At 46.1% G+C, this 13311-nt stretch overlaps 1 protein-coding gene across 3 annotated transcripts in view; it reads right to left on the minus strand.

Annotated features, from left to right (window-relative positions):
• Positions 1-10881: 10881 nt before the first annotated feature.
• LOC133349672 (formin-like protein 2) overlaps positions 10882-13311 on the minus strand; it is a 60444-nt gene continuing 58014 nt past the window's right edge. For all 3 annotated transcript variants that reach the window (XR_009755974.1, XM_061563305.1, XM_061563303.1), the window contains one exon: positions 10882-13151. Coding sequence is in view for 2 of the 3 variants with exons in the window: in XM_061563303.1 (XP_061419287.1) it covers positions 13066-13151 (86 nt within the window). In the remaining variant the exon portion in view is untranslated. The remainder of the gene's footprint in view (positions 13152-13311) is intronic.

Raw genomic sequence — 13311 nt, forward strand, 5'->3', positions numbered from 1 at the left:
TGAAATCGGTGCCACTTAAAAGGGAAATAATCGATCACGACGTTTCGATCGCAACACGAGCAATCGTCATCAGGTGGGACACACAGTGGCGCAGCAAATCCCACTGCACATCAACACGGGGGGGAGGGCAACGTTCACTAAATTACAGCGTTGCGATCGAAACGTCGTGATCGATTATTGTCTACCTACTTTACCGAACGAACGAAAGAGTATGGATTCCTGCAGTCACGAAAGCTTCAAATCGACATTAAAGGGACATTTTCCACGTCAGGTGGAGTATGCGACCGCCCCACTGATCTTTTTCGACGCTTATCGCATTCGGTAACTAAAACACATTCCTGCGGAGGGAGCTGATAGGAACGTTGGGTTGCTTGGTCAATGGCCTGCAGGGTCAACGGCGGCGTGGTGTGTTCCGCAAATATGGCCGACTGTGAGGGCGGGCACAAGCCGGCGTGAGTAGGTTAAACGTTGAGTTTTATAAGGGCACCAGGGGGTGACCAGCCCCTCCCCACCCAGCCCCACCCTCCCTACCAAGCCCCACCCAGCCCCTCCCCACCCAGCCCCTCCCCTCCCACCCCCCACCCAGCCCCACCCTCCCCACCCAGCCCCTCCCCACCCAGCCCCTCCCTGCACGACAGACGGACGGACACAATAATCCCCTGTGGGCTGGTGTAACCAGGAGGTTTCTACCAGTATTAGTATTCTTTGGGTCTTTCAGTAAAGTCACGTAGATAGGTTGAAAGAAAATAACAAAAAACTACGTTTATTTGCGGAATACACCACGCCGCCGTTGACCCTGGCCATTGACCGAACAACCCAACGTTCCTACCAGCTCCCTCCGCAGGAATGTGTACATGTCCTTTTTGTAATACAGCCAACTACATCACACTCGTATTTACTGTTGATAGAAAGCAATACTCAAAGCACAGTCATGTGCACAAAACATCTTGCACAATGATACCAAAATAAAAGGTTAATTGCTCTTTGGTTCTTTCGGTAAAGTCACGTAGAAAGATAAAATAATACATTAAATAATAGCATACGACGTTTCGATTGCAACACAAGCAATCATAATCAGGTACAAATGAAAGAGAAAACAAACCTAGTAGACTTAGATTACAGATTGATGGAGTGCTATTCCATGATGTAGTGATGTAAATGGTGTCACTAGGGTGTTCGCGCTAGCTACTGTTACAGGAGGAGTGCGTCTGGAGTTTCTCTCTAGCACCAGAGTAAGTACGGCATGTCAGCCAGCCCTAAGGGGGCATCGTCCTGGCGATGGCCTCAGAGAGAGAGGGCAAGTGAGGACATGGTAGCCTGAGTGAGGCACGTGATGCTCGGTCGAGATGCTTCTGGAAAGGTCTCGAAGGGGGGCGTGGCCGAAGACGGAGCGAGGCCACGCCCAGGGGCATCAAGGGGCAGTCGCGAGAGAGTTCTTGGCTCATACTCTGAGGTTACCTGATGACGGAGACTTGTGTTGCCTCCGAAACGTCGTGATTTATTATTTTATTTCTATTATATTTTTTTTTTCTATTACTTTTATAATTTATTTTGTATTACTTATTTTTACTTACGTGACTTTACCGAAAAAAACCTAAGAGTATGAATCCATGCAGTCACGAAAGCTTCAAATCTAGTTCTTGGCTCGTCTGCGGAATCAAGCCTGGGTCCCGCGTCTCGTCGTCTCTGGGTCTTCGTCTCGAGTTAACTCGCTACTCAGTGTTACCCGCTCGGGTAGTTGTTAAATAAAGGTATTGCCTCCCAGTCCAGAGTGTGTGCCTCCGTGTTGAACAACACTACACGTGTTTGCCTGTGCGGCGTGCTTTACGGGGACCCGCTAATCTGGCCCGTCTCATCCCAGAGCTTCGTTCCAATCATAATAAGTCACACATGGTGGTGGTGGTGGGGAGCAGGAGGCTTGGCACACTTCCACGGAAAAGTGAGCTAATCTTTGCACGACGCCCGGTAGCCTGCGTGCTTTAAAACGCTGGATGGTTCTTCCTCCCCGCATAACCAGCTTAACCCCCCCCCCCCCATCCTTCGATGGAGCTTCAGGAATGGGTCGACTGGACTGTGGGGTGGGTGGCGAGGCTAGGAGATCAACACGTGCGCACACCAAAAGTGCTGTTAGCGAGCACCTATGGCAAGTGTTGTTCATTGCAAGGCCCACAGACCACTGGAGGCCCCTGGTGGCCTTTAGTGCGGCCCTTAATGTGCGGCCCCCGACAATTAAAACACGTGAAAACACCCCCACTATCGTGCTGTCAACCCCCAATGGTTTCAAATGTGTGGCGGCACTCACGCTGATGATGTCTTATCAGCGAAATTGCCCCCCCACCCCACCACCGCGTCTGGAAATTCGTGAAGAACACCGACCTATGCCATGACACCCACCCCATACACTGACCCACAAGGAGCGAGTTGTGACCTTTCGGTCGGGGCCAAGTAGCAAAAGAGGCCCACAACAGGACAACACGAAGGTAAACCAGAAGGCATCGCACCAAAGTGGCGAATTCGCAAATGATACATGAATCGTGAGAATCGTCTATTTTATTTTCATCTTAACAAAACGCGAGCAAGTTCCAGCTCATCACGCCGCTCACGAATCCGATAACCGCCCCGACGCAACTGAGCCCTATATAGGGGAGAGAGTAAAAGGTGGGGAGAGTTGCAGAACTATTTATAATCCACTGTAGGAGATTGGTTATGGGGGTTGTGCGACCACACTTTACCACGCTGGTCAATGCGGGTTGAGGGGGAGGGGCAGGACTGGTTTTGATCTCACTCCTCACATCTGATGTTAGCAGTGGCTGATAATATAAAAAAATAATGGTTTGGGTTCACAGTGCAGTGCGGAAACTCATGTATGCACTCGTCTGCCCTGCTGAGACTGGAGATGAGTCACAAAACTAAGTCAGTCTTAAAAGTTGGAACAAAACATCTGTAATTGTGTTCAAACTGTTTGTTCCATGTCATTTTAGTGCCACAAATAGCTTAGGCAATTTATATTCTTTTAGCGTTTAAGTCGTTCTTGCAAAACGCATCCATTAAAAACATGAATTAATCGCATGGAATTGTACGATAGAAGGCGTATAATTGAACACCGTATTGTATGAGCTCAGACGCCTCTGACCAAATCACTCGGAATGCACCCAATCTCGTCCGATGTCAGAAGCTAATCGGTGTTTTGATGGGCGATCAACATGAACAAACCGTGTTATAGGCTACTGTGGATTTATGCTGTAGGCACCAGAGGAGAGTGCCGAAAAATCCATTGCGTTGTACTGTACTATGCTCCCCACTTTCACCAGCCCACACTGACCAGGTGAGGTACAATAAAAAAAACCTTGTGGCATGAATTCACCACAGCGCTCCCAGGTTGATTCGTTGTTCCACATTAACAATTAAATCGCTGAAAGACTTCTGCATTTTGCAGGTGTTTCAGCTCTTCTAAACTCACAATCTCGTCTGGCCGCACTCTGCTTTGCCCTCTCTTTACACGTAGCTGTGTTCACGCTTGCAAAAAGATAAACCTTAACGAAGCCGAGTGCACGCCAATCTATACACCTACACGCGGTTTAAGAATTCGCCAGCTTAAAGGGAACCCACGGCGATAATTCAACCCCCTCTGGAGCCGTAGGAGGATGGACTCTTTCTGACTACCAGGAATTTGGAGAGGTTCTCGCAACGGCAGCAACAGCAGCAGAAGCATCTACACTATGGGAACCTCATTTGCCAGTAAAAATATGATCATTGGTTTTTTACCCTTCTATCTGGCAACAAAACTGACACCTTTTTACAAGGAGTCATGTTTGCATAGACCGCAATATCTGCAGTCATAATACAAACAAAAGAACATAACTCTGATAATGTGCACTGTCCTTGAAGTAGGGTAAAAAACCAATTATCATATTTTTACTGCCAAATGAGGTTCCCATAGTGTAGATGCTTGCCCCGAGCTCTCATACTCTGATGGTGCATTGTCTTTGAGTTGTGCGCCTTTTGGCATCATCTGGTCCAACCCATGTGAGACTAGGCTCTAAGGAAAGCTGTCTCGGGTGTGGACCAATCAACTTCAAGGGCAGGTATTGCGGTCAATGCAAACATGACTCCTTGTAAAAAGGTGTCAGTTTTGTTGCCAGATAGAAGGGTAAAAAACCAATTATCAGCAGCAGAAGCAGTTAGACAGCATGGCACGCAGCTGGCTGCCGTGTGCGCGCTGTCATTCACGGTGATGGACGGCCCTGTCTTCGTCGTATTGGAACTCATCATCAGGTCGAACATCAAGGGTGGAGGTGCTGAGAAGAGGTGGCAGGAAAGCGGTGGTTGCACTGGGGGGGGGGGGGGGGTTGAGTGACGTCGGGAAATGAATGAGCGAGTCAATTCATGAAGAGTTTGACCTTCGTTCATAACCATATGAGCGGACGTACAAGGCATAATTTTACGGCCATTTGTGAATTGACACAATACCGTCGCAGGTGAAGGCATTGGCTTGCTTGATATGTCAGTGACACGGAAAGGTCTCACAATCCACTGCTGGATGAAGGTATCCCCATGCATGTAGGTCACGGGAGTTGTTTAACCATTCTTCACCATGCTAGTGAGTGCGGGTCAGTGTTGTGTGAAAAGCTGAGGATCGGTTCAGATCTCAGTCGCTACTGAGTTTGTCCATGGCCGGGAATCAAACTCGGGTCACCAGATTCATAGGCAGTGTGCTATCCAGTGCACCACAGCATCTGCCGAACATGTATGTGCTATAAATGCAGCAATAAACGTGTTTGGCCGAATATTCATTGTCGGTGGGCGCTCTTTACCGTAACATGAGGACACTCAGTGTCACAGAGAGTAATGACTATAAGATCTCCTGTTGCTGATTAAATTAAAAAAACCTTGGCGATGTCTCTGCATTATATATGTATCCAATATGGCATTGTTATCGTATTGTTTTCCACAGGTCTTCCTTTTTAAGGTGACATCTAGTCGTATTGGGCTCTCACGTGGCTCTCAAGTATCTCACCCATTTTGATGCCTTGCAGTCCAATTGACATGCATGTGGCACTGTATCAATCTACTGCTGGCCGTGGGGATTGTTGGACCATACTTTGCTACATGTCTAAGTGCGGTTTTGGTGGAGGGGGCCCCAGCATCGGTTCAGATATCGCTCGCCACTGACGTTAGCCGCAGATTCCTCCAGTCTAAATAAAGATTCTGATTATGAAATTATAATCTAACTCGGGTCGCCAGGTTCACAGCGCAGTTGGGCTAACCACTGCATCCAATGCTCCACCCGCTCCTGCAAGTGAACACACATCTCGCTCTGTAAATCGAACCTGGGAGAGAGACCTCTTAAGACACATTATTCCTTTCATGCCACAGACCTAGATGTAAGCATTGATTTTAATATACAAAAAAAAATTGCCAACGAGAACGTCAAATTGTCAGCAGCTCGATAACCGGCGGACGCGTGATGTCATTTAGCCAAGGCTGAGTGTCTGCCTAATGCGACTGCACGCCACCACGCAGACCCTAGGGGGCATTGTGACCTCGCAACTCCACGAACTCGAAACCTTGTTGGTTTGTGCACCACTCAGTGTCGGATTAATTATAATCCTAGTAGCAAAAGTAGCATATGTTATGGGGCCCGCACTTTCAAGGCCCCCGCGCTAAATGCTTTCAAGCTATCAATTCCGGTTCGGTGATTCTGCACTTGCTCTATTACTATAGTACTACACTGCCTTCAACTTTTTTGAACGACTGGGTGTATAAGGTTAGGGATTTGTCGTATTATCTAGCTGTACAGCTAATAAAAAAAAAACAATTACTTTACTATGCAAGTTAAACATTTGTGTTTTAATTTATTTGTGTTTTTTATTTAGGGCCTCTTTATAACATATGCTACAGGCCCCGCACTAGCTTAATCCGGCACCGCCACCAAGGCAGTTACAGGTATCACCTTTACACCATTGGAACCTCATTTGCCAGTAAAAAATATGATAATTGGGTTTTTTTTACCCTTTTATCTGGCAACAAAAAAGGTGTCAGTTTTGTTGCCAGATAGAAGGGTAAAAAAAAAACAATTATCAGGTATCACCTTACTAGAGTCATCCCTCGTTGTTCGGGCAGGGGTCGGCAACCTGCGGCTCAGGAACCACATGCGGCTCTTTCATGAATGCCGCTTCGTGACGTCATCTATGAAGGACCACTGGTCTCGTATTCACGTGCATTGCGGGCAATTGCAATTGTCCGATGATGCTGGATGTAATTACCAGCGAAACGTCGTACTACTCAAACACATTCCTGCGGAGGGAGCTGGTAGGAACGTTGGGTTGCTCGGTCAATGGCCAGGGTCAACGGCGGCGTGGTGTATTCCGCAAATATGGCCGACTGTGAGGGCTAAACGTTGAGTTTTATAAGGGCACCACGGGGTGACCAGCCCCTCCCCACCCAGTCCCTCCCCCCACCCAGCCCCACCCAGCCCCTCCCCACCCTCCCCTCCCCACCCAGCCCCTCCCCACCCTTCCCACCCAGCCCCTCCCCACCCTCCCCTCTCCACCCAGCCCCACCCCTCCAATTTTTGGATGCACGACGGACAGACGGACGGACACAATAATCCCCTGTGGGCTGGTGTAACCAGGAGGTTCCTACCAGTAAAATTGTAAATGTTTTGGATTCACTCTTCAACACACCGGTGGGCTAAAGTAAACAAGTAGGCTATTGTGTACTGACGTGACCTTTCAAATTTACCAAATAAAAAATAATGACATGGCAAAGTACTTACACATAGCAACATCACACCTCACTGGCAGACTATGTTTGTCTGTCTGTCAAAAATACGGTGTTCCGTGTTCGTGATAGCCCTGTGCGATAAGAATGGCACGTATACCAAATGTAGTCAAATGTAATTAAACTACGTGTGCAAAATGCTAACCTTGATTTAAAAAAAACCTCTGTTTTCACAAGAAATCCTAATAAATGCAAAAGTGCAGGCCAAATGGCCCCTGCATTTAGTGTTGGCTCAGTCGTTCGCCAGTGTTTGTCGTTCCAAGTATTCTGTCGTTCCGAGAAGACCTGCGGATAAGGGTTTTGCTGGGACTTTCCGCAGCGAATTGTTTTGGAAACATAAATTCAAATAAATCGTATCTTGAGCAATAGATAGGGACAAGTAAAACAGATGAGTGCAAGACTTAAAACATGCGTAACGGTGAATAAAAATGAAAATAATTCATATACAGTATATCTTTGTCAATCGACTCCACCACCTTCCGCCATGGGGTTGTTTGATAATATAGCACAACTGTGATCAGTGCGGGTTGGTAAAAAATCCCAGCTGGTGGTGATATCGCAACCGGTCCTGAGCACCACCCCCTTCACGAACCTGCAATAACCAACGAGATGAAGTATGAATTTTAAAAACTCCATGACTGAAACACCTTTGTGGGCCCTCACACAAGAGTGGATTGATAGAGTGCTGTTATTAAGTTTATTTTTCAGTAACACATACATGCTTGCAATATGAAAAGTATTAAAACGTCCCAGTTTAAATATTCTTGTATGTACGTATAATAGTAACCTAAAATATTGACCCGGGCAACCTCAACAAGACTTTTGCGTAGGGCACTCCCTTGGATGTTTGCTCAGCTAAGTTCTGGGAATTATTGTTGGAGGGCCTACGTCAAATTCACTCGGAATGCGCCCAATCTCATCAGACACTGGAAGCTGAGCAGGGTTGAGTTTGGATTGACAAAGGGCTGTACCTGTTCACAACAAACAAAAAAAGTCATGCACAGGATACTTACAATCTGCACAGATGCCATAAATAGACTCAAGCAATGCATGCTGTCCCAGCAGGATAAATTCACACGGTGTGCCTTTCTAAGGCTTGTATTCATCAACTCCACTGGAATGTGTCTATATCGTATGGATGTGTATAGCCATACCGTATGTGCCACAGTAAAGACCGGAATCAGCACCCTGCCCCCATTGGGACCACATGTGACCAAAGTGAAAGTGCATGGATGCACGAGTGGAGGAGGCACGAGTGGAGGCAACCAACATCTAAATCACGCGTTCATTCCTTCCAGTCGACGTCATACCGGAATCACTGGCACGCCGTGCAGGCCATGCGGTCTTAAGTCCATCATGTACAATATGTATATATTTAGGCTGGGTCGAACACAATGGGAGGCTTTTAGTTCATTCAGACGGGTTGCTAATTCTGGCAAAATCCTAACGTGGGCAGCCAGACTCACCTTTAAGATGTTATTTCCACATTGGCATGCACGCTGGCCAAAGAATGCATCATTTGTTTTTTAACCAAATCTTTAGCTCGCAATAAAATGGTTCAGCACTAATGGCAGTGTTTATAAAGGAAAATAAAATTGCATAATGCTTTAGTTGACCAAAGAATTGTTATTATTATACATTCAATTAAAACGCATGAATATCCCGACAATAATTCCACCATTTCAAAACATTTCGGGTTTGGGATGATAACCAGCGTACAACGCGGAACTCGTGCACATCATTTCACTGGGGTCTCTTAACATTCACTCGACTCTAACAGTTGCCCTGCGTGGGCCGTTCACCTGCAACGTGGATTGACGGTGTAAAATAATTTTGAACTCTCCTTTTCTGGCTGCGAATTAAGGACCCTCGTGCGGATTATGGGGTTGCGAGGTGAAGTGGGCAGCGGGGATATCAGATGAGCCGTCGACCTGCCACTGGGCAAAAAATTAACAGGGGGGGGGGGTTACTTTGGCAAATTGACCATGCGGCGGCAGTGGACATATTGTGGACTAAGCACTTCGTGATAAGGGCCTTGACAATATATATTGTGGACACTGCTGCATAAGAAGTTTGACCAGATTGATAGAACACTTGGCATACAGCGCAATGGCACGTCATGTCAGGAGGATATTCCTATCACAAGGGTGCTAACATTAAACGTTGGGGCAGCCCAATTACCGTAATCGATTACACAACCATCAGATACGGCTAACAAATCAGCAAACAATGCCCCTGTAATTTGGTGCGACTTGGCCACAGCATGAACGGTCCGAGTGTAAACCGGCATAATCAGCAGTAAGTTGCTCTTTCATTATTGCCACTCTCCTACCAATTATCATCCGCTCGTATAGCGTGTAGGATGAGCAGTGAGAACAATGGGTGGTAAAGATTGACAGAGTCCTTGTCTCTGTGTGGTTTGAGCATGGGTGGAAAAATCCCGATTTTTCCAGCGGCAGGCACCGGGTTTTTTCTTTAATACAATTAAACCCGATTTCGGGGAATTACAACCTGGTTTAATGAATACGAAACTCTGATCCTGCTTCCTCGTCAGTGCTGCTATCGTACTCGGGGCCGTCGGGCACGGGGTAGTCGTAGAATGCGGCGGGCAGGTTGGTCTTGATGAACACGAGCTTCTCCTCCACAATCGTGGGCGCCAGTGAGTTCCTTAGCTTGGAATGGATGAAGCCCATCGTTGAGAAGTTGGCGAAGTGCGGTTCTGCAATTAGAACCAATTAAACCGGATTTCTCCCAATCTCAGACGATCGGGTTTAATATAAAAAGACAATTAAACCCGATTGTAAAAAACCCGACTGTGCCACCCTTGGGTTTGAGTAGTGCTATCGCTTTGGCCCAATCCTCTGATGTAGTGGACTGCACAAAGTGCTGCTGCTCACTCGTGGCAAAACGGCCCGGCGGCAAGCAGCGCCGCGTCACTCCAGTCGGAACTTCTATCGCACCGTACGTAACCGACCGTGCTAATCGGAGGTGCGGATATATGCGTCAACAAATGTGCCACAGCACTGCACAGAGAGCGAAACAAAGCACGCGTTAAACAAACGACAAGCGGTTTTGAAGAACAGGAATTAAAGGTTTTATTCTTCAGTTGTCAGAACTTGAAGAAAAGTTTACGCAAAGCAGATGCTGTGGTTTGGGGTAATGGTCCATACAATCATCTGGCTTCTGATGTGTTTAAAATGTTAAGGCTGCAATGCAGCTAGTTTGATTAGTATCTAAACAGTTTAAGATACATTTTTATTTAAAGCTTTCGTGATTGCAGGGATTCATATTCTTGGTTCTTTCGGTAAAGTTACGTAGAAGGGAAATAATAAAATAATACAAATATAAAACAATAAAAATTCTCACGTTTCGACTGCAACACAAGCAATCATCATCAGAATATTTTGCTGTGGATTTCACACCTGATGATTTCTTGTGTTGCAGTCGAAACGTCGTGAGAATTTGTATTGTTTTATATTTGTATTATTTTATTATTTCCCTTCTACGTAGTTTAAGATAAATTAACTGTATGATTTATTTTTGTCAGATGATTTCACTTTCAAAATGTGTTGATTCTTGGACGCTGTGAAAATGTGGAATGAATGAGAATATAATCCATCTAAACATTAACGTTCGGAAAGGTAATCAAATGTTTGAATCGGCATTGGAACTTAACCAAGAGCTGACCAATGGCAAAACTGCATAACCGTCAGTAACTATCCAGTTTATTGAGGGAATATTCATGGTCGGATCAATGATTCAAAAGCTCGTGACACTTAAAAGTTCATTAAAAAGCAGGACAACCAATGATTTCCTAATTTACAATGGCTTCACATGACCCTGTCAGCCACGACTGCATGTCCATCACTTTGTTAAAGCAATGGATCCAATAGTGATCCTGAATTTCTAGATTTCAACAAATCGTCAGGAGGGTGGGGGGATGAATCACATAACTGCGAATGCTTCGATACAGGTGGGAAATAAAAGTTAAGACAAATGATGGCCGATACATGTCCCAATGATTGATGTTCTCAAGAGTCATGTGAATGCGGTACTGATAGTGCAACAGTGCAGTTGTAACATCACAGGAGACAACAATTGAAAAATGAATGTTTATTACGTATCTGAATATTTCTGATTTGGCCATTTGAGTTCGTTTCTACGAGGCGTTTAAGCTTTCTATGGTCGATAGCCGAGTTTCTCAAACTCCAGTCCTCGCGGGCCCACCACGATGCAGCCTTCCCAACTCCTGATCTTCTCCATCATCATCACCCTCCATAATCAATTCACTGCTGGATAAAGGCCTCACCCAGGCCATTGTTGTGACAAAGACAAGATCCCCCATATAGCCAAAACATTTTAGAGACAAGTGCTGTTCGTGACCACCTATGAAGGCCGGCACAGCACACGAGGGGGTGGGTGGCCAGCACAACGCCCGGCCACCTTTGTCTCCCTAGTGGTGATCTTTACACACCACACCAGATACTCATTTGAGGCTGAGTCGACTTAGACGAGGGCCAGGACCGGTTCAGATAATCGTGGCTGGTGTTGGTGGCCGTAAGCGGGAATCGAACTCGGGTCGCCGGGTTCGTAGTTGGCGCGCTCCGCTACCACTCCCCACAGCTAAGCATGACATGTGAAACTGTTGTACCACATCTAGCACGAGCTGATTACATCGCTCCATCTCTGGTACCCTCCGCGTCGGTTGCAACTCCGTTATTGTTAGTGAATTGTGCATGGTGGGCAAACCATATTGACTGTCAAGACAAGTGGGGGCTTGCGCAGGACACGTCGATAGTACGATGGTTGGTAGTGGAGACTAATGAGGGACCCTTATCATTAATATGCGAGTCAACGCTGCCCTGTGAGGTCTTCGAGGACAAGAGTTTGTTAAACGTCAATTAATATATAGTGCAATTTTCATCTTTCATAAAGCTATTGAAAACGCAAGACATAAGGCACTCGTGTGGTATGGACAATTGTTCTGTAAAAAAAATATACACTGTAAAGCCAAAACTAAAACAATTGACAAAAATAAAATCCAATATTTTTTAAGTCATAATATAAACACTTTAAAATGGCAGCATTATATATAACAAAATACGCATCACCAAAAATATACAAAATACAGTTAACCATGAAAAGTGCAGCATTAGACAATAACCTTTTTAACTAAATGGGCCGTTGTTTTATGCAATTCACATGGACCAAAGCTTGCACATCAAGCACATAAATACAGCATATTGGACTATTAGGAATTCACATTGCCTTCATGCCGAACTTTTAATTTGCTGCTATGAAACTAAAAGATTAATTTGTTAAGATGCATTCTAATTTTAGCGCTGAGACCAGACGATTGCAATGTCACCTATTACAGGTCAACGAATGAATGCACAGGCATTCCAAAGGCGAAAGTCAATTTAGTGTGAAGACCATCCTGTATTGAAAAAGAGCTGCCAAATATATTAACTGTTCAAGGTGCAATATGAAACCAAAGTTGTTCATTCATTCAATGGGAAAAATTCAGGTGCACTGTTTTAATCTAAAAAAATATACTCTACTGAGTGACAGCAGGAATATTGCTTGGGTATTTTACCAGGTAAGCCTTTTTGCACTCGAGTTGCATGTTCATAAAAGCCCCTTTAAATACCTCGCCATGACAATTTATACGGACTCGTGCTATAAAATTTGTCATGAAAAAGTTGACGTCCTACTGTGGCCGATCTCAAACAAGCTGAGCCTTACAGAAACAAGCGCCCACGTTTATCTTTGGCCAATTTCTCCAAAATGCTCTCAAACGAGCATTGCGTTGGTACTAATCTCCATTGTCCATCCTGAGCCGGTGGATAAAATTCCACAATCACATCCAAAAGTGGCCATACATTTACAGAACCTGGAGAGATGATGAGCCAAGCGGATTTCTGCCCACAACTTTAAACGATGAATTTGTATTGTGCTTCCCGAATTACTGGAAGTGCCCCCCACGGACATGCTTTATCCAACCTGGAGTGCAATAGTTGGACCACGGGACACCATCCAGACGACTCTGGCTGATGGCAGCCAACCGCGCTTACTGCACAACTCTGCGGGCCCAGTCGATGGCTCAGGAGCACAGTGGTCAAATTACGGATTCGTTTGAATAGTTCACGTTTGCTTGTCGCAGAAGGGCTTCAAGTGGGGAGGTCCGTAAATTGTAGAGGGCACAGACGACGTACAACAACGAGTCTGGTCGTGGTAAGGAAGCGCAGCGGTGGTGGCAGCGGTGGCAGCAGCGCGCGGGCTTCACACATCAGTGGAGTAGGCCGTGGGGCTGGTGGCTTCCTCGCTCTTCTTACGCACAGTGCGGCGGAACGGCTGCTTCCTCAGGTCTGCCGGGAAGTGACAGTCGAAAGCACGAGTGTCAACAACGCAAGTCGAGTCGACAGCTGGGGAGAAACGAGGCTCATTGGTGTGGGGGGCGGGTGCCAAGTCTTCTCCATACGATCACTCACTCACACACGGGAGGAACTCCATGCTGGTGCCACAATA

This window comes from Lethenteron reissneri, chromosome 31 (assembly GCF_015708825.2).
Source record: "Lethenteron reissneri isolate LAM-NWPU_2019-01 chromosome 31, ASM1570882v1, whole genome shotgun sequence".
NCBI classification, from domain to species: domain Eukaryota; kingdom Metazoa; phylum Chordata; class Hyperoartia; order Petromyzontiformes; family Petromyzontidae; genus Lethenteron; species Lethenteron reissneri.